Source organism: Lutjanus erythropterus, chromosome 9 (assembly GCF_056507025.1).
Source record: "Lutjanus erythropterus isolate fLutEry1 chromosome 9, fLutEry1.hap2, whole genome shotgun sequence".
Classification (NCBI taxonomy): Eukaryota; Metazoa; Chordata; class Actinopteri; order Lutjaniformes; family Lutjanidae; genus Lutjanus; species Lutjanus erythropterus.
Window position 1 is genome coordinate 42,887,501 of NC_139325.1, and position 21,843 is coordinate 42,909,343.

General features: G+C 38.8%; 2 protein-coding genes across 2 annotated transcripts; one reads left to right on the forward strand and one right to left on the reverse strand.

Moving 5' to 3' along the window:
* The first annotated feature begins 1,806 nt into the window (after positions 1 to 1,806).
* On the forward strand, positions 1,807 to 3,045 carry rpz4 (rapunzel 4). The gene has a single exon (XM_084727677.1). It carries the CDS (start codon positions 1,866 to 1,868, stop codon positions 3,039 to 3,041), a length of 1,176 nt encoding a protein of 391 aa, XP_084583803.1. The 5' UTR covers positions 1,807 to 1,865; the 3' UTR covers positions 3,042 to 3,045.
* Positions 3,046 to 17,698: 14,653 nt separating this feature from the next.
* Positions 17,699 to 21,357, reverse strand: LOC146322258 (uncharacterized). The gene is made up of 6 exons (XM_084727694.1): positions 21,169 to 21,357; positions 20,969 to 21,079; positions 20,662 to 20,718; positions 20,203 to 20,382; positions 18,674 to 18,790; positions 17,699 to 17,752 (listed from the first exon to the last, which is right to left on the reverse strand). The coding sequence occupies exons 1-6, from the start codon at positions 21,331 to 21,333 to the stop codon at positions 17,699 to 17,701; spliced, it is 684 nt and encodes a 227-aa protein (XP_084583820.1). The 5' UTR covers positions 21,334 to 21,357.
* Between the last annotated feature and the right edge of the window lie 486 nt (positions 21,358 to 21,843).

Here is a 21,843-nt window from a genome sequence, read left to right on the forward strand (position 1 = left end):
GACTCCAGGAAGTCGCACAACCCAACAACTTCTTATTTTTACATATTTAGATTTAACAAACAAGATTTGTTAAGTGGTGAGCTTTAAAAGTGCTAGTAGGTGTTTTTTTAAAACTTGGACAGAGCCAGGCTAACTGTTTCCCTGCAGTCTTCATGCTAAGCTAATTAGCTGCTAGCTTGTAGCTTCATATTTAAGGGATAGATAAGAGAGTGGTATTGATCCTATCATCTAACTCTGCAGGGCAAGAAATGGATTCAGTGGATTTCCCACAGATTAGATGAGTGTTTAAACTATATGGGCGAACAGCTTCTCCTCTTTTGCCATTCTCATAATGCTCACAGTGTTAAAAAAAAAATTCATTCAGCCTTTTAATGCAACTCATTTCAGTTCAGCCAATACCAGTTCTTCATCACTGCTGAATTCCCTTTGCATTGTTGACTCATTGCTCACTGGGTGTGTTCAGCACTGAAGCTCACTTGGCTGTTTCTCTCTTTCCTTATCAGTTTTTGCTGTTGTAAGACGAGCAGAGGGAGCAGGCCACAGTCCAACAACACTGCTACAGAGCTGTAAGTTCATCCAGAAAACATTTCTGAAGCATTTGTGTGAAGATTTTTACCTCAGTCTGTTTTTTACTTTGTTCTTCAAAGAGATTTACTCGCTTAAAGGGATAGTTTGGATGATTGGACGTAGGGTTGTATGAGGTACTCATTGTGTGTATTACCTACACGCCCACAGAGAGGAGTACTAGCACTGGAGTTAAGCAGTGCATTACAATAAAAAGTATTTTAGTCACTTCCAACTGAAAACATCAATACCAGAGCTGTGTACAAAATATATTTAGGATATTTTCACTGTCTTACCTTCTTGTCAAACAGCCTTTTTCAAGCCATACTTATACTTATACAAGCCAAATATTGCTCTCTTCAGACCAACCAAACTACACAGGCGTAATCAGCAACAGAGGAGTTTCTGATCTCCCGTAGCCTCAATCTGCTTTGTTTGTTTGAGCGACTGTTTGACTTTGGTGTTTTAAAAAGTTAGTTCAGATTCACCAAAGTCACACATTAACAAACAAACAGCTCCAGGCAGCAGCAGACAAGAAACTCTGGTGTTCTTGTGATGTAAAATTACTGATTCTGCCAACAGAGTTTGGTTGGTTTGGACAGAGGGACATGTGGATTACATAACGGCGGTTTCCCATTGGAAAAGGCTGTCTGATGTTAAGGTTATATAGCGTTCATTTAAACTCATATTGTTTTTTATTTGGCTAAATTATTTTTTGTTGCTGACCCCATCCACAGCAGTACATACGGGAGCTCTTGGGGGTCCAAGACCCCTTGACTGGGGTCCCTGGAAAAATAATAAAAAAATGCTTTGTCACTTGCAATCGTCCTTAAAATGTCTTTTAAAAGCAAAGTCCAGCATTTATTATTCACATTGCAAAACATTTATTTACCAATATGAGTACAGAAGAATATTATTGTGGTGTTCACTCTTATATTATCATTGACTGGCTGGTCGTTGCTGGTGAGGCCTTCTTTTATGTTAACAGTTAACAATCCAAATGTTGTGTAGTTTAGGAAACCTAATGTTACCCAGTACAGCCTGAAAAGCAACTGTTACTGCATCAACATCATGGTTACACTTGGTTAACAATACAAGCTCAAATCTTGTATGTTGCATATTGAGACTATGTGAGACTTTTCAGACATTTCACACACTAACTGTAGGCAACACAGTGATTATCACACAATTCTACTTTAAATAAGCCAAACTATCCCTTTAAAAAGCACAACAAGACCAGTTCTAAATTTTCCAACCATATTCTTCTCTTTTTAGAATCAGTCTCAGAGACAACAGCAAAGATGGAAAACCCGCTACAGAAGCTTGTAGCGGAGAAGAAGGACATGGTGGAGACAGTGATGGAGGTGTTCGAGCAGGGAGCCGAAGTGGTGGCCAGTATCGCCGGTGACCTCTTCCCGGTTTTCTCCATCGCCGCTCCGATTGTCAAACTGGCTCTGGACAACGTGGAAAGCAAAGAGGCTGTATACATGAAGGAGCAGTTTCAGAAGGTGCGAGACCGCCTGGAGGTCGTCTCCGAGGAGATTCAGAAGATCAACGATGAGATCAAGAAGAGTGGAATTGATGCTGTGTATTTCCCACTGGAGGAGAACATCACCAACCAGTTCAGGAAGTATATGGACATCCTCAACGCCAAGCCCAGATATCGGGAGGTCAAGAAGAAGACTTTCCTGGATCATTTTAGCAACACCGGCGGTGACAAAAACCTTCACAGCCTCTACAACGCCGTGACCGGAGATAACTTGTCTGGGGAATCTGTGCTTGAGATCACCCTGAACTACGAGGAGAAAAGTCGCCGGCCGGTGGAGGACTTCTGCGCCAGGCTGAAGAAGCTCTTCTGTATCGGGATCATCGCGCTGCTGGGCCACGCCGCTCTGAAGGGATATGATGAGGAGGACACTCTTCTGAAGGACTGGGGCGAGAAGATGAAAGTTGTCCAGGAGAAAATGAACGCCGTCATCGAAGACTGCATTGTCAGCTACCCCAAACAAGCTGAGCAGGATATCCGTCGACTGGTGAGAGACCACTCGGACTTAACCAACCAGCAGCTAGCTGATGCTATCATCGAGAAATTAAAGAAGAAGTTTGACTGGGTGGGCTGGTCTGTGCGTGTGTTCAGGTCCCCGTCAGGCCTGTTTGCCAACAAGAAGGAATTCCACTGCCCGACAGGGAAGAGCCGCTTCCAGGTCCCTACATCGGATGAGAAACTCAACGTCTGGGTGTCCTACAGCTCCTCGGCCGAGCCCGTGGATAAGAATCACATCCAGCAGCTGATCCAGACTCAGAAGAAACTCACGGTGGTGAGTGTAGCGGAGTTCCTCTTTGAGAGGTTGCCCGGCGAATGCGTGGTCCATGCGGTCAAAACCAGCAAAGACCTGGCCTGCGCCTGGAGCTTCACAGACGAGCTCCACTACTGGGAGGAGCACAAAAACCTCTATGTCTGCGTTCACTCTGCCTGAAGTTGATAATCACAGTCTATTGCTGCCTCTCTTTCTGACCTTAACAGTGAAATATCATACAGTATGTGCCTTAAATTCACTTCTCTAACTTTCTTCTTTTTTTTTAAACTAAATTATTCCCTTTTTCTAAGAATGTTTGCTGTTTTCTTGCAAACGTGGGAGTGTATCAAGTAAAGTCAAGTCAAATTTATTCAGGTAGCCCAGTATAACAAGTCACAAATTTACAGTCTGTGCAGAATACTGACAACCTTCATCCTTAAAACTTGTCTCACCACAAGCGAGACAGACATTTTTCATGCACTCATGCAACACATCTCAGCTGCTTCTCCACCTTGAAGGCTTTATTTAGACTTTAAGTCTATTTTTCCAACAATACACGTGTAAATGTGAGGCTGGCGCCCCATAAAGACGCACTGAATACACATTTTTATCTACATCAGAGCAGCTCACTTTGCTTTAATTTGTTATCCCACAGAAGCTTCCCTCACTTTAACCAGCAGCTGACAAGCAAGACAGAGACTTGTTGAACTTCTTCTGCAGTGTTGATTCATGGGTAAACTGTACATTTACTGCCACTAGACAACTAAACTCTCCTGGCTGCTCTGAGCGCAGCTACCGCCACTCTCTTTTGCTCACTGCCATGTTTATGCCACAATCATATGCATCGTGTGGAAGGAAATATAGATGAGGAATGTTGACACATCGAGAGAAAATTTCACAGGAAGTTTGCTCATTTTCTGAGGAAGCCTCAAAACGTGCAGACAAGATGTATCCTATGTAGGCAGATGCGTCAATTAGGCGTGAGTGATGTCATCACACGAGCATGATGCTGACGTTTCATTTGCAGTCGAGACAAGGATTGAGACAAGGAAAAGCTGCCTGAAAAATCTTTAATGGGGACAAAAAGCAAGAGAAACGGGAGCGATCACTCTTCCAGGACGGACAGATTTGCAATAGATGTCATGTAAACAGACGTCTGCAATAACGTAACATAAACTGGATTCTTTAACTAACAATAATGACCTTTTTGATCACATGCACCTGTGCTTTGCTTATTTTTCAGAGCAGATGGAAAAGCTTAGCCTGTTGTTTAGGCTGTACTACAGTCCAGTGTCTCTTTTTGTTATGAAACTCACAACTCTTGTGACGTAATAAGCTGCAAGTTGGCAGATGCAGAGAAATTTGCATATAAGCTCTGAACTGTTGTTGATGCTGGGAAAGTTGCTGATTTAGAATCCGGCTGTCATACAGAGATTATGTTTTGGTGGTAGAGATAAGTGGTGACCTCGCCCTGATGAGGACGTATTTACCAAAGCCATGAGAGAAAATGTCTCCAGACGTTTACAGAGACGCTCTGAAGCCTTCGTCTTCACTTTAAACAGTGAACCTTCTCACTGCACAAACAAACAAAGCACAAGAGACAAGGCCTCAAACTGTTTTTGCTGTAGTGTGTCGGCGTCCATGAAACTTTATTTGCACACTCCGCCACGAACATGCCGAGGCGTATTGACGGCAACACTTTGTTTGTATTCAGTGTCCTGCCTGCCTTCCTGTCACATCTTTACCTGTGTGGTTGTTTCAGATGAGGTCCTTGGTATCCGTGGTACTGACACTACGAAAACACATATACTGACTCTGCAGACAGAGTTTGTAAACCACTGACCTGTTTAGATTGTGTCCAGTAATCTGTTTTTCTTCTTTGTTTGTATATTGTTTATGTGTCATTACTTCATTTTAATACATTTATTACATTTTGAATATTTTATTATGTCACCAAAAGAGGCCCCCTGTTTCCTGTAAAATTATTGGTATTATGTCTTTTTTTTTCCATACTTTGTTTTTCAGTGTCTCAGATTCAAAGTCCTGTTGAAACACCAAAGTAACGAATGTAATAAATCTTCCAAATCTTTTAAATAAAATCTTCTAGATAAACTCATACATCATTTGTTTGTATGTTTTTGTGTTTGACCTGCAGTTTGTCTGGTTGATATAAAACACAAATTGATATTTGCTGAAACTAAAATTAGACTAAATCTACATAAGTTCCACACTAACTGAACCCTGAAACAAAAGAAAGAACAACATATTTTTAAGCTCTTTTTGTTTCACGTCGATGAATTATAGCAGCAAAGTTCTACAGGTAACTTTTAACATTCATAAGCTCTGCATTAACCTTTAATGAAAGGTTCATAACACACGATACTGTAATGTACATAAAATAAAGTGATATTATGACTAGAACTCCAATGATTTATTGATTATTAATCAATTACCAAATTAATCAGCAACTCTTTTGATGATCGCTTCATCATTTGACTAATTTTTTAAGAAGTGAAAATTCTCTGATTCCAGATTTTGTTTTTTTGCATCTTTACTCTTCTGTGACAGTAAAACTGAATATCTTTGGGTTGTGAATAAAACAAGACATTTCAGGACGTCATCATACGGAAACACTGACATTTTTTACCATAATCAATTAATCAAGAAAATAATCGAATAATTAATCAACCATGAAAATAATTATGACAGGTCTTTATTAATGTGCAGTAATCCTCCTATGAGGACATTTAGTATTATAACTGTGTTTTACTTTATTGTGATTAATTATCATCCACTAATGTCCAAAGTTTTAGTTGGTGAGTTAGTTGTTGACAACCACATTAATGAACACAATTAGCAATGTGCTTATGACAACATTATAATGTGTTATAAACCATTTATTAAAGGTGAAATATGTAACATCCTAGCATTAAAAAATGCAGTCCAAATTCAAAATATTGAAGCCAGTTGTTTTCATTCTGCAAACATTTACTATTAATATTAGCTAAAGTGAATATAAAGTAAATAAATGTGAAGCAGACAAATAAAATGGTTCCACACCAGAATGGAAACGTCAAAGTTTTTCATACTTACTACAGAATTGTTGTTTTTTCAAGTTAAGAAGTTTCCTTAATCTCTGATGACATCATTTTATGATTCAGTACAGCAAAAAATATTACATATTTCTCCTTTAGATATTCACATACTTCTAATAAATGCTAAATAGGGGAACCTGAAGGTAAGTGTTGTCATCGTACCTTTGTCTTTAATAGGTTATTGCCTGCTGAAGGAAAAGGTCCTTGTCCACAGAAGGGCCAGAATCAGGAGCAGAGAGACTTCCTGTGGACCAGAACAGTAAATGTTGTCTCTCTTACTGTCCAGTAAAACATTCACTCAGTCATGTCCACTGTGTTCTGTGTTATTAAGACACACAGCAGAGAAACACAGCAGGAATAAACAAAAGGAAAATTATTTTATTTACTTACAAATGTAACAAAATGTGGTTTCTGCCAGGTTAATTAAGGTAATGCAGAATAAACTAAACAGGAAATCACTGAACACCAAACTGACATGATGGAGGAAGAACAGAACAGAACAGACCAGGATGTGTTGGGCTTTTTTCAACCTGGAGACGGCGGCCAGTTGCCTCCAGCTTCTTCATCACCTTCAAGTCCAATCAGCCAACAGTTTCCACCCCACTGAGGTGCGACTGAGCGACGCGCCGTACAGTTCTGTGGAGAAACTTAACTGAGCTGAGTAAGAAAAGAGAAAAAGGATATTATGGTTAGCCGGTTTGGAAACACCCATAGTCCTCTATAATTACGTGGTTGTGGCTTTTCTATCTTCGGCATGTAAAGACTCATGACCCTGCACTACATCACAGCGGCGGGTCAAGTGCCTCAGCTGGAATGAACAAGTGCAAAAGAAAACAAGTGGGTCAAAGATATTTGAATTTCATGGACGTATTTTTACTGAGATTTCTTGGATTTGGACATAAAACGAAGGAAATTCTGAGTAAAGTTACTAAAGTCTGTGGATCAACACGCATGTCATTGTATAATACAGTGATAATATATATATAAACTGAGTCATAGTAACATATAAACCTAGATTCACCTGATCCCTGTATGGAGATTTGATCTTTTATATAAAGGTCAAAGGTCGTATCTCACAAACTTCCTGACTTTCAGATCCTATCTTGACTTCCTAAGTCTTATATTAACTTAGAGGGAAAATAGCCACATTTTCTGTGTATGACCAGTGAGTGTTGTTCTTCCTACACACAGTGATGTCACAGTGATGTCACAGTGATGTTGTTGGCGTTAAAGAAGAACTGCAGACTGTTTCAGCTTGAGTTTCTTGTCTCCACCTCTGGTCAGTCACTTAATGCTCTGTTTTGCAGACAGAGTAATAGAGTTGCTTTCATGGACGCTTCTCGTTTTTGTCACACCCCGCCCTCCTAGGATGCTGATTGGCTGCACCGCTTCTGATGCAGATACAAACGATCACCTGAAGCCTTGCAGGATGGATGTGTGATCTTGTGATCTTGCAAATCCAGCTTCCTCGCAGTGTGACGAATAATTTCCATTTTTACTGTAAACTGATTAAGTTTTTGACTGTAAACACGATGTACTAATAACAAGCAATGAAACCACTTGTGCTGATTATTTTGTAACTTTCAGAAGATCATGAACCTGCTCTTTACCTCACAATCAATCAAACTTTATTTGTAAAGCAGGTTTCATTCAGGTTAAAGCTTTTCAAAGTGCTTAACAGATGACAGACAAACCAACCAGAACGTAGAAGACTGTAAGAGAATAATACTCTATTACACATAGGGAGCAAAAACAAAAAATACAACTGTTCACAACATTAAAATAGATTTAAATACAATATTAATAACAGTTAAATAAAATCTAGACTAAGAACAAGATAAAATAGAGTAAAAAAGTCTAAATAAAACTGATAAAAAAGATAAAAAGGACTGAAATAAAACTGTTAAATTGAATACAATTAATAAAATAAAACAAAAATAAATAAGATTTATATCCATAAACCATTCTTAATCAAGAAGAGGTAGGTTTTAAGTCTGAATATAAAGATTTTGATTAAATTTCACAATGTTTTGACGCCTGGGGGTCTGCAGCCCCGAACAGATCTGAGGGGCCACACAACAGGTAACAGGTCGACAAAGAGACATTTCTCTGTTGTTTTTGTTCTTTTCATATGTAATTCTGTGTACTTTTACTTCTTCAGGCCTTTAGAAAATAATCAAAACATAACAAAACGACTCCGAGAAGGTTACACTCAATCTTTGTCTGAAATATGTCCTGTAACCTTTAACAAGGAGTCACGAGTTCTTGTTTATGAGGGTGTGGAGCCAAAAAGGCTGGGAAACTGTGGTCTGGTGCCAAAGTCCTTTCCATATCTGTATTTATTCCTGTGTGTGCTCATGTTCAAGGTAATTTATTTATACAGCCTTTTATCAAAAGCAATAAAGCCTCCAAAGAGATTAAAAAACTCACAGAAAGTCCAGAACAGAAAGAAAAGAGAAACCCGACTGTGATAGTCTGACTTCCTCCAGTTAAAGAGGGATACAGGAAGCCAAAGGAAAGATGGGATTTCAGCTCGTGCCAGAATAAGTTATAAAGGAAATTCTAGTAATAACAGGAGGAACGCTGTCGTAAATTCTGGGGGGCTCAGACTTTTTGATGCCGGGAAAAAAAATAGTCCAGTTACCAAACCTGGTTTGTAGGGGAGACAGACTTTGTTGTCTGGATACCTGTTTGCCAGTGGAACCAGACTGAGACGGGGGGGGGGGGGGGGATTTAAATTTCCCTTTGCTTCTTAACGAAGCAAATCTCTCACGAGCGCTCTCCAAATTTCCACTGGCGAGTGACCCAGTGACATCAATGCTCAGTGAGCCGAGTGCCGCACACTGCTTCATCAGCAACTCTGAGAAAAAACCAACAGAAAATGAAAGTGATCGACACTGACAAACAGCTAGAATAATATGGATGGATTAAAGGTCCAGTGTGTGAGATTTATGGAGAATTATTGGTAGAATATGACAAAAATGGAATATAATACATATTAGCATGTTTCCATTTGTGTATAATCACCTAAAAATAATGATTGTTGCATCCTTCCTGCCAAGTTTCTACTGTAGCCCAGAAGAGACAAACTAAACACTCGACAGATTTTCAGCACCACCATATGTTCCTCTACCAGTGGGGTGACCATGTGGGACTACGCAGCATTTTTATCCCTTGTCCTTTGTCCCATTTATTAAGACAATGTCCTACATTCTGATTAGCTCTAGTTTTCAAAAGTCAAACCCCTGCAGGACAGAAACTTTTCTAAAATCTGCTGTAAGGAAAACAGGGACGGCTGTCGAGTTTGATGTCGGTCAAACCGCACACACGGGTCAAGTGCAGGTCAACCTGTCACTGTTTTCGCCGCCATACGTCCAATGGAGACGACTGCAAGTCACTACAAAGTCACAGGCGATGCAGATTTAGATTGAATATGATGGAAACAAAGACAAGGAAATACAGCTGCAACAAAGACTGTCTGTTTTGTGCTGCTGAATCAGCCAGAGGGCAAAATATAGAGATGTTCCACTCTAAAGCGTGTAGGGGAGAAGAAATATTTATTTTTTAATATCAAAATTATAGAATACCTCTCAGCATTGGTAACATGACCCTCATTGTTTGTTGGGATCTGGTCATCTGGAAGGGGAGGGTGAGGGTGGTAGATCTCATTAAATCCTACACACTGGCCTTTTATTTATTTATGTATTTAATTGTTTTATTTAACAGGGACAGTGAACATAAATAAACGTAACTGTAAATCCACAAGTTTTCCAAGATGCTGTTTTTATCTGTTGTTCCCTGACAAAGACAGGAAGCACAGTCACACAAACAAGAAGGCAGGAGAAAACTACAAAATAAAACAGGAAATGACGCTGTGGGATCAGTTAGAGTAAATAAAAATGCTTAAGTTTGAAATTTCCACGATTTTACACCTTGACCTTGACCTTGACCTTGAGGGAATCCATAAGGAGAATAATGCACAACACCAAGACTTGTTTAAATGAAGCAACATATAGAAAAAGTTAACATAAAGACACAAAAAAATATGAAAATAATCAGTAGCACAACAAATGAGCCAATGAGGATTTTAACCGCTAGGTATCAAAATTTATGCAACTAAATTGTGAGTCTAAATAAGACTTTTTATTAGAGATAAAATATGTTAGAGCTAAAAGAGTCTTATATATAAAAGATCCTTCAGCGTTCTTTTCCTTGCATGTAAAAGCTGCTACAGTCCGTTTTCTGTCCACGTCCAGGTGGGTTAAAGGGGCAGCTGACACAAAACTGTTGGAATAGGAGAAGTGATGCTTTTAATCAGACCAGAATTACTTCTTCCATAAATATGATTTGGCCACACAGCCCTGCATTGAGCGCGGCGCGTCAGGTGATCTCAGGAACGCAGAAAAACATCACGTGGCAACGAAAAGATTCGCCCGCCTTGCAGGAATACATTGTACTGCCTCACGTCACCTAAGTGAAACCCTCAACTCTGCCTTAATTCAGTCTCAATGGAAATAGCAGTCATTTTAGTTAAAAAAAAAAAAAAAGTGGTCACATTTTAATCAGATTGGTGCGGGTCACATGGGGGAGTGGGAGGGGCTTCTGCATCATCTGCTCAGGGCTCTAAATGCAGCTCACTTTAAGATCAGGAAAGAGATATGTTGGGTTTCCATCATGAGGAACCTGAAATAGTCTGTTGATGCTGAACGAAGTGAAGAAGACTTCAAAGAAAACTCAGTGAAATGAGTCAGTTAATGACTTTCTCTCATGTACAGTTGATGTTTTTTGAACGACTTCTTTGTGGGTCAACTCCTGCAGCCTGCATCCAAACCGATTCACCTTGAACAGCTTGCTGGAGTACAGATGATTGTTTGCAGGAGAATGACAGAACATTCTCAGAACATTCTCAGAACATGCCTCACAGGCATTATCCACAGGCCCCTCCCCAAATCCACAGCTGTTCACTGTAGTATCTTTATGAGCCCTCGTAACACGAGGGTCCTTAACCTCAGTCTCCTTTTCCTTAAGTCCAACGCCACTGATTGTTTTACATCAAAATGTTGTCTCCATAATTGTTTTATTGGTTGTATTTTATAATCTTGGAACATTTCCATATGGCACAAAGTTAGCACCAACCATTAGCCAAATGCTATCAAAACATGCAAAGTGGCTGGAAGATGTGCTTCACTCATTAACCAGAAAACAATGGTAATCTGTGTAGTGGCTGGTAAACTTTGCATTAGCTGTTTTGCTGGTGAACAAAAATGTTTTTGCACCCTGGTTTGTACTGGAAAAGAGATCAGCTGCACGTGTTCATCCCTGGATTCACACCTCAGAAAGCACTGCTCAAAGAACAACTCAAACCAGCTACCACTGGAAAAGCTTTCCACAAAATGTGCATCATCTGACAAGTGTTCCCTTATTCTAAAATTAAAGCTATGATATGGAACATTTCTGCATTAAAATGTGTAAAAACACTAGATATATCTTATATGCTTTGTTGATTTGTGCACATGCATTTTCCTAAATGTTTCCAACAATATTCAAACACAGGAAAATCCATAAGTTATTTAAGGTAACAGTGCATTTCCTGCTAGTCACTGCAAGCTAGTTGCTAGTTGTTATAAGTGTCAGGAAATCACAGGATATGTTGCGTAAGTCAGAGTGACGCAGGAAGTCAGCGTGTAAGATGAATAAAACTTTAATATAAGACCTCGTCCATTTCTGTCTGAGTCATGTCACATGCTTTTCGTCAGCGTTGGTGGTTGTTAAACTCATGATCATCAGCACACATCAAACAACACATGATCCCACGCCGCTTCACAGCGTCATCAAACCACATCTTCTGTTATTATTGATGTGAAAAGGTGTAAAATATGGCGATGACTCCACAGAGAATTGTCCCCTCAGATCTACGGAGCATTTTAGCATTTTACATCCTTTGTTTTGGTTTTTATATGATAATATGTCTATGCCCAGGTGAGTCCAACGATCAATTAATTAAAATTTAAAGTTTCTGACTGGTGTTGATACTTTAGGAATGAAAAATATTTTGCTTCTACATCAAGTAAAGTGAGAACCATGAAGAATGTGTGAAAAAAGCCACAGTCCTCTTGACTTGTGATCTTTACAGCGTGTTTTCACTCGGCACCTCTCGGTCCCTTCATCACACTGTGACCCCCTGTCCTCCCTCCTTACATACCAAAGTCTGAGCAAGACCCGACAGGCTGGTGCTGCACTTTGACTACATATCAAAGAAAATTCTCTACTGTTTTAAAGATGTCATCACAGGTCTGCTCTTGTTTTCAAAATGTAACCCGAGGCTCCTTTCAGATCCTCTTCGTACCGTTTGCCTTTTGAACAGTGACTCTTATATCTGTTTTGTAATATAATAACAAACAATGACACAGAAGAAACTATGCAAAGCCTTCTGCCTTCTCCACCTCTGCAGTTTCTAAAATAACTTCTGGCTGGTTTCTCCCCTGTTACTCAGCAAAGCAGAAGATTAGAGAAGAGACAGCGTGACGAGAAGGTGGCAATGTCGTCTCCAGCAGCTGTTCAACCATATCTGAGTTAGTTAATCAGGTTTTATGTGGAGAAATATCACTGAGAGCAGAACTTTCTTCAACAGAAACCTTCAATACTGAATTAAAGAGGTACTGCTCACTAAAACACAATTTTTGAGCTGTAATCTTTATTTATATTTCTGTCCTGTGATGAAACATCTCAATGCTGAAGTTAATGTTGATATTTCTTCTTAAATTTATTGGAAATAAATTCAAAGGTTGAAAATGCCATCATTCTGAGAGAGCGGACTGTTTGGTGCTGCTCTACATCCACAGATTCAGATTTTCACAGAGCAGGTTAACACCTCTAATCAGACCTGTCGAGACCAAGACCTCCCACCTGAGTGGAAACCAGCACACATCAAGAAAGAGGTGAAGACCCCATCCAATGAGCATCATGGAAAAAATCTGAACGGTGGTCAGTAGTGAGAGACAAATACTGTTTGTTTTCTTTTGAACTGTGTGACGGACAGTTTGTGGCGGGTTGGTTGCAGTTTTGTTTGCTGTTCTGTGAAACCGCTCATAAGGGTCAGGCAAATGTTGACTTTTGCCCTTTTCAGCACCTATCTGGTGCAAACAAATCAGAAATCATTATTATCAACTTAAGCCGTGTTTCAACCTTAAGTGCAGGAGATTTAGTCCGAGGAGCTGCTGTCCAAGGAACTAAAAGATTCCTTCTGTGTTTCCACCAAAGTCTAAAGACCCGTGAAGATTTGGGAAATGAAGAGAAACCATGGCAACTTATAAAGCGACAGACAGATGTAATAATTTTTGCTGCAGCAACCATAAGCACAGAGAAGATTCAAGTCATGCTGCTGCTGATTGTGATTTCTTGTGTTGCAAACGGGGTCACTGTGACTCCACACTGACGTGTCGACGCACAACAACTAAAACACAAAACTGCCTTGCAGCTGCAGATTAAAAATAAAAAGCTGCAGGTACTCAACAGAGTAACAGGAATTGCGAGCACCATCCCTAAAGTTCCTGTACTTTTGGCGAGAACCACCCCTGAAGCAGGAACCTTTCGGGATGCAAAATAACTTTAATCAGACTCTGGTTCCTCTAAAACTCCGTGTGGGAAAGTTCCTGCAGTGGAAATGCAGTTGTACATGTTGTTGTTAAATGTCTTTAAAATGTCTCAAACTGAGATTTACTCGTGATTTAAAGACAGTAAAACAGGGCGGACGCTGCCGTAGAAAGTGAGCAGTGTCCAGTTTTTATAGCTGAAGGATCCAGGTGAGTTTAATCAGCTGACAAACCTTTTCCACAGCAGCCATGTTGACAGGACACAGCAGGTAAACACAGGCGTCACCAGTTATAGTTAAGGAATGAATTCAGGTTAGGCTGCAATAAATGGCTGAAGCAAGTGTCACAAAAAAATTAGTTTAAAACTGTCAAACAAAACTGTGAGTCATATTAGCTTCCAGTCCCGTGTTCTGAGTTCTGGCGCTGGAGGCTGTACCTTTAAATTCAGATTACGTCGACGTCTTGCAGCTCGTCATTCAGGGTTGATCGTGCATGAAACACACAGACATACCTGTGGCTCTGTGTGTCGTAACTGTGCAACAGGAACTCAACAGGATTCAACACGTCTGTTCAAGGCACCTGCTGTACGTTTGTCATGGAAACAGAAAATTGCAGGCTGCATTAAAATAAGACAGGTGCTGCTGTCATGTTTGGATATTTATAGATCTACAGCCTCCAAGAATAAAACCTGCTCTGAACAAAAAGCATGACTCATCATAAAAGCTTACATTGTCATGTGATTAAAACACATTCAAGGTTTGTTTTTCTTTTAGTGCCCAGAATCTCACGTTCGCTTCCTACCAGAGGAATCCCACACATCCGGCTGGAGGTCAAACTGATGTAAATACATATAAATGTGACAGAAACTGTTGAAAAGGCCGATATGTGAGGTCATCAGACAGAGTCAGCTGTAACCGCCACAACTGAATGACTGTTAGTTTAAATAAAATCCATTTTAGTTTTCTTTGTTTTATTTTCTAAGGATGAATAAGATGTCATGACCCAGTAGTGTTCTTTATGATTTTCACACACCTTCTGAGTTCTTGCAAATCCTGTAATAATATTTGTCTTTCATCCTGTTTCATGCTTTGTCAGAGTCCGTCTCCACATGTCCTCCTCCAACGCTCCTTCATTTCACCCAGGACCTCCACCAAAGTTTAAAGGCTGAAAAGGTTTTTTATTGTAAATGCTGCACTGACATTTATTATTTCTTAACCCAAAATTAAATATTCGTTCTCAGTGAAATGAAAAGAACTGAGTCAGTGTTCATATCGTACAGAGTCGAACTTTGGAATGAGATGTTTGTTCAATGTTCAAAATAACTGAACAGTGAACGTGACACATGACGTGAACTCAGGTAATCTGAGCACCTGTGAATTTTAGAGATTGGACGCCATCTAGTGGCAAACAGTGTCATCACAGAAGAACTGAACATCTGTACTCAAGTACATGTACTGCTACATATTAGCAGTATACATATACATATACACATAATATTACTCAATTACAAGTAAAAGTCCTGGTGTTGAAAATATACTTCAGTAAAAGTACAAAGTATTTGCACAAAAACTACTCAGAGTATTAGTTACTTTTCACTGTTGATGTCACAGTCACCTCTCCAAACTAGGGTTGCAAATTTCTTGAACCAATAGTTAAAAAATCTAATAATCCATTAATGATTATTGATTTATAAGACACTAAACACATTTTCCCCCTTTTTATTTATTTTGGTAACTTTTTCTCATTTGAAGAATTCAACAAATGGCTCCACCAAACAAAAGATGAGGTGCAAATTACTGCCAAGACTATTGATTAAATATCAATGAATACATTGGTTAAATTCTTAACCCTAAGTAATCGATTAATGCTCAGTCAATGACGTCCTCATTTTCCGTTTGTGTCTCTTTGTTTTCACTTTGGCAACTAAAATACAGACAAAAGGTTTGGACATAAATTCAAATTGCACTCAGTACTCAACTATGCTTTTAAAAGTAACTAAGTAGATTACATCTTGCAATGCATACTTAAGTACGAGTAAAAGTACAGACTTGAAAATCTACTCATAAGAGTGCAAGTACCCCAAAAAATACTTAATTACAGTAATTTGAATAGTTCCACCCCTGAAAATGAAGAGTTGAACTCACAGAAGATCAACCAACTTTTTCTGCAGGTGATACCTGATGATGCACTTTTACAAATATAAAAAACTTAATATGTTTACGGGTCACAGATAAATAAATAAAAGTCTGGAGGAGGGTACAGTTTCCCAGAAAGCGTGTACTTCCTTGTGTTTGCCTCATAATCGTCTCAGGAACAGACACCACAAAAAAAAGGATGGAATAAAATCTCAACCAAATGAGGAATCAGAGTTCTGAACGTTAGACGAACCACAAAAACACACGACACAACCTGTTTGTTCAGTTAGCAGAAACAGTGATACCTTCACCTGAGGGTTTGATTTCTCCAAAATAAAAGCATCATTGCCATAAACTGATGACCTTTAACTCTGCTGCAGCATCTCTCCCCACAATATACAAGTTATTATTGCTGAAAAACTTAATCTATTGTCAAAATAAAAATAAATATTTGTAATTACAGTCATCACTAATAAATCAAAAGTAATTTGCAGAAGTGTTAAACATTTTCTCTCTCAGTTTTTACTGTTTATTGATTATTGTTTTATGTGCTTCCTTTGCAAACTGAATATCTTTGGGTTTTGGACGGTCAGATAAATTCATTCTTTCATTATTTTCTGATATTTTATAACCTGAAAGATGAATGAATGAATGAATGAATGAATGAATGAATGAATGAATGAATGTAAAGGCTGCTGGCTGTAGAGTCACACAGACGTGGAGGTGACATCTTCTCTTCTAACTCTTGTTTCTGATGAAGACATGAGGGACACACTGCTTTTATTCAAGTTTTGTACATGTATGCAAAGGTCAATTGACCTTTCTTAAGTCCCGCCCCTTTATGCTCTGTGGTCCAATGACACTTGAGCCAACTTGTACCTCGGTCAGTTTTCTCCTTCCCTGTTTTCTGTACTTTGTTAAGTGCGAGGCTCAACTTTGAGAAGCAAAACAAATTTTTAAGGATGGTTGAAAGATGTTGCTGATGAACCTGCAGAACTTATTTATTCACATTTTAAGTTAGCTAATGTTAGCAAAACACAATCTGGTTAGCTAGCTAATCTACATCAGTCGCTCTCCAGCTATTATCTCGCATTTTTCCTAAAACATATGTCACTTTTACAGGAGAAGAGAAAGTTGAGTGATGTGCTGAACTCAGCTGTTGTTGGAGCACAGAGTGAAACTGTGTGTGACAGAGGAAAGGTTTTTAAAGCAGTTTGCAAACACGTCCTGTTGCCTGTTTACAGTCAGCCAACAGTTTGCAAAGTTATGGTAGAGATGCATGAACAAAAAATAAGCCCCACATTTCTGTTCAGAGGAAGAAACACTTCTACTTTCAATATTATAAATGTTATTTTGAATGTGCATAAAAATCACGACGCCAAGTTCTTTAAGAAGGTTGTTAAACGAATGAAAGTGGAACAGTCGAACAATTCAGTACCACTGGAGAAAAAAATCTATTTTGATGCAAAGAAGCAAAACGGCTGCCCACTTTTCCATAATCTGAGAATGTAAACAGGAATATAAGTGGAATATGAATCTATATTATATCTTAGTAGAACTACTGTCTTCTTCAGAATGAGTTTTTTGTACATGTCATCTTAGCTGTGTGATAACAGTTTGAGACGTGGTGAATAGGACTGGTTCATCCACCATCTTGTTTTGGGATCACTTCCTCTTTGAACGTCTCATGTCTTCTGTTAGTTTTGTTTTAAGACATCTGCCTCCCTAATGAAGTGAATGGACTAATTCTTAAAAAAAATGTACAGCTTTCTCTATTTTTTCTCTCTTTATTCAACCCAAGTTCACTTTAAAGCATCATTAAAAAGCTGATATAAAAGATTATAATGAAGACATTTTCAATCACATTGTGCCGAACTACAAAGAGATGTTCTTCTTTAACATTACATCTTTGTCATGAAAGCAGTTTTGATTATTTTCAGCTGATATATGTAAAAAGAAAAGAACGTGTGTTGTTTATTTATTCTCACACATCTTTGTGTTTGGATGATTTGATTTTAAGCTCCAGGACTCATGACTTCCTTCAACACCTCGACATCTTCATCATCCTGCTGACACACAACAAACTTTCATACAGTAACAACACTGCAAAGATACTACATGTATTTAATATGTTCAACTTTATACCTCATAACAGTGTCGCTCATGTTGTACTAACAATACAAACAGTAATCCAGATGTTACCCCCCCCCCCCCCACTGGTATCTATCTAGTTTGTACAGGTGCTGGAAAACCTTGAAAAAAATTTGAATTTTCACGTTTTCAAGGTTTGAAAAGTGTTTGGATTTTGAAAAGTGCTTGAAACTGTAATCAGATTACTTTCATAATACCATGCTGCCTGACTGAAATAGTTAGTTAACCTTTTAGATAAAGAAATAAAATAAATCAAATATTTTCTGAGACAGATTCTATAAGAAGGTTATGATTAATCATAATTGATTAATTCCCAATATGAACTTTACCAATCAAACAAAAAGAAAAAAAAGAGGAAAAAAAGGGAAATGAGAAAAGATGTGCATTTTATATCTTATTAATTATTACTGATTCATCAATTAATCATTTTTTCAATTCATTTTCAACTAAGGAAAATGCACAAAATACATAATAATAACATCTGATTTAATGTGATGAAGAGGTGAAGTAATCCTTTTGAATATAAATATTTCATTTACCACAGCTGGAAGGTGCTGGAAAAGCTTGAAAATGCTTGAAAAGTGCTTGAATCTGACTTTGGAAAAGGTGCCAAGTCCTGAAACTGTGATTTTAGTTGAATGTGCAAATGTGAATTTTTCAGGACCCCTTGTGATTTCTGGCGCCACACTAAGGGGGACCCAGACCCCTGCTTGGGAACCACTGCTGTACACCAACTACAAACCTGTACTTTTACTACAACAAACACCCTCTGATGCAGGAATACAACTACAACAGTTATCTGACTTGGATTTGTGATGTGTGTCTGTCTCGGTTCATACCTCGTCCTTCCTCCTGTTGATCAGAGCCATGATGCCGAGAGCGGCAAAGCTGATGCTGACGCACAGCTGGAGGACGGCGAGGACGATCATAGTGATGTCCATGGCTGTCAACATGCGCTGACATAAACAAGAAATGAAAAACAATGAAACTAAGATTCCTACATTGAGAAGTGGGCAAAGTCAGTGTTAAACCACATAGTTAAGACTGCTAGTTAGTTTAGTTAGTTAGTTTATGTATGATTGTGTTTTCATGTTTAACACTGAAGTTCAAGGTTGGAAAAATTCAGTGTCAACAAATCCCATTTAAAGATTTAATCAATTAATTTATTTGTGCATCCAAAGTCAACAACAACAAGTTCAGACAAAGTAACTGAGTGCTGATGTATCGCGTGACATCACCAGGACTTTTAACCACATGTATCCCTCCGCTTTACAGTGATGTAATAACTGATGTCACAAAGACTGACAGAGCATCACTGACGCAAACCTTAACCTGATGAAGTAGCTGGAGTTGGATACAAACACAGCGATTTGAACTTTTGATCAGGTAAAATACTTGTTACCATTGTTGTGAAACGATTTGCTTAAATATATACAGATCAATAATTCAATCTATCAGCAGATTGAATCAGTTTACCCGACAAATGTACTATAAACTCCTCTTTCAGTAACTTTAGTTTACAGAAACTAAAATCTACAGCTGTTTAAGAAAGAGCTGAGGCTTTTCTTCAACATGAAACCGTCCACCGTTTTTAAAAGGGATTCCTTGAAAACTTTCTGTATTTGTGTTTTGCCTGTAGTAGTACACACTTCAGCGAGCTCTGACCTGTTTTAGCCTGTACTCTGAGTACACAACAAAAAGTGGCAAAGTACAGGCGAATTTTATTTCTACAGTTTGGAAAATTAGACAAACTAGTCCGAATAAGCCACACATACAATATGAGATACATTTATTTGATATTTATAAGCACGTTTGCACACAGTTTAGTATATTTTGTTGTTTAGTCCTTCTTAGTCCATCTTATCAATATATTTTAGTAGTATTTAGTTCAGAGGCATGATGGGAGTAAACCATTATTCACCTTTTCAAATGAACTGTGTCAGTCAGTGAGGGGGGACATGACGCTACACCACTCATATTTTCCAGTGTAACATTAAGATGGTCAATTTGAGAACTGATCTGAAAATCTGCAGGCAGTTTGTTGTTAGTTGCAGCTGGACATGTTCGTAAACTGACCACAAAAAGATATAAAGTCATCTCTGTCTGAAGTTACAGTCAGGCGTTTCGTCTCCTGTGGGTTTAGTTTTAGGGTTTATTGAAAAAATCAGGTTAATAAACAACTTTTTAGGTGAAAGTTTTGCTAGTTTATCCAGAGATGTTACAGACGCTGTGTGTGACTCAGGACGTCAAGCTTTAAGGTTTTACAGAGTCACGTTTTTAAAGATTTATGTCATCAATAGGAACAAATGGGTTTGAGAGACAGTAAGAATAATAAAAATACCTCATACAGCAAAGACAGCAGACTCACCTGGAGGATGTGCGCCACCTGTCTGCATCTGTCAGGATTAGATCTGATAAAGTAGAACCAGTGTGCGCTCCTGTCACACAGCCTGGCAGCAGACATGTCTCCCAGGTCTATGGCGAACATCGCGATACCAGCGACGCCGACCATGGAGCCGAGTACGTTCACGAGCACGGCGAAGCCCACCTGACAGGAAAGACTCCATCATTATTTCATACGTTTCCCTTGATTTTAGACTTAAGCCCTTTTCAGAAATGGAAGGTGTAACATTTCTGACTCCATCTATCTGTTAAAGTCACGGCTGTTAGCTGGTTTTACGTTAAACGGTTAGTTCAGATTTTTTTGAGGTGGGGTTGTATGAGGTTTTCTCAGTAGCACCTTTTAAAATTGGCAAAAGATTTTTACATAAAAAGGACCAACTGCCATCATCCAACATGTCTGAAAGGACCGTTAGTCGTCACTTACCAAGCAAAAACAAGGGAACCGGTCGGCAAAAAGTGACGTGATTCCAGCTACGATGTCCTGAAGAGAGGACAGCAGACAGCTCAGTAAAATTCAGATGCATTTCATGAAAAAAAAAATAAAAAATCTAAGAAAAGAAGCAAAAATTGTCCTCCGTCTATAAAATCTGCTCATATTAGAAAAAGTTCTGGTAACTTTGTCTGTTTGGTAAAGAATTACAAAAACATCAGGGAAAGTCCTGCTGAGTAAAACAATGTTAAAGAAGATAAATAAGCTATCACGCTAATATCAACACAACAATATTACGTACCACACCACCCAGCCAGTAAGCAGTTCCCAAACTAGCAAAATCGTCAGGATGTTCGCTAGTTCGTCCGGGTCCGAGTCCGATGTTGAACAGACCCACCATGATCAGTACGGTCTGGAACAGATGAGAAACAAATCCATCTCATCATCTGAAACTTGAACAACTCAACATCTGAAGACCCGAATAAATTCAGTTTGTCTCACCGCGAGAGCGGAAACCGCGTTGGTCTGCAGCAGCCCTTTGTAGACGGTGCAGCACTTTGGACTGTAGCAAAGATTCTTGAGGATTTCACACAGCGGTGGCGACATGCTGTCAGACGCCACACTGACCACAGGCGTGACCTTGTCTTTGACAGCAGTGACGTACATCTCTGACACCTGCAACGTGACGTGGAGACTTTAGGATGGATGGAGTCCGTCAGAAACACAAAACCACAAAGAGGAACAAATCAGAACAACCACAGTGAAAAATGACCTCAGAGAAACAAAACAAGGAGAACAACTGAAAAAAACATAACACCACCTCAGAGACACAAAAACAACAACAACAACAAAAATACAAAAGTACACAAAGAAACACATAACATCTAAGAAGAGTTACAACCAAAAAACACAAAACAACCATTAAGAAAAAAAAAACGAAGTGAAAAGGAAACAAAAAACAACTGAAAGAACAGAAAACATATAAAAGAATAACAAAACAACATAAAACAAACAAAGAATGAATTAAAAAAACAACTAAAAAGAGACGCACAACAACACAAAGACACACATCACAACTACAGAGACACAAATATTAACCACAAAGAAACAAAAAACAACTAAAAAGAACCAAAAAAACACAAAATACTACAAAGAAACCAAAAACAAAGAGATTCA

Excerpts from the sequence above, each read along its gene's own strand:
- LOC146322258 (XM_084727694.1), bottom strand. The coding sequence starts at position 21,333 with ATGTACGTCACTGCTGTCAAAGACAAGGTCACGCCTGTGGTCAGTGTG. Across the intron at positions 20,719-20,968 it reads CTTACTGGCTGGGTGGTGTG|GACATCGTAGCTGGAATCAC; the intron begins GTACGTAATATT and ends TCCTCTCTTCAG. Across the intron at positions 18,791-20,202 it reads AGGTGGCGCACATCCTCCAG|CGCATGTTGACAGCCATGGA; the intron begins GTGAGTCTGCTG and ends TGTTTATGTCAG.
- rpz4 (XM_084727677.1), top strand. The coding sequence starts at position 1,866 with ATGGAAAACCCGCTACAGAAGCTTGTAGCGGAGAAGAAGGACATGGTG.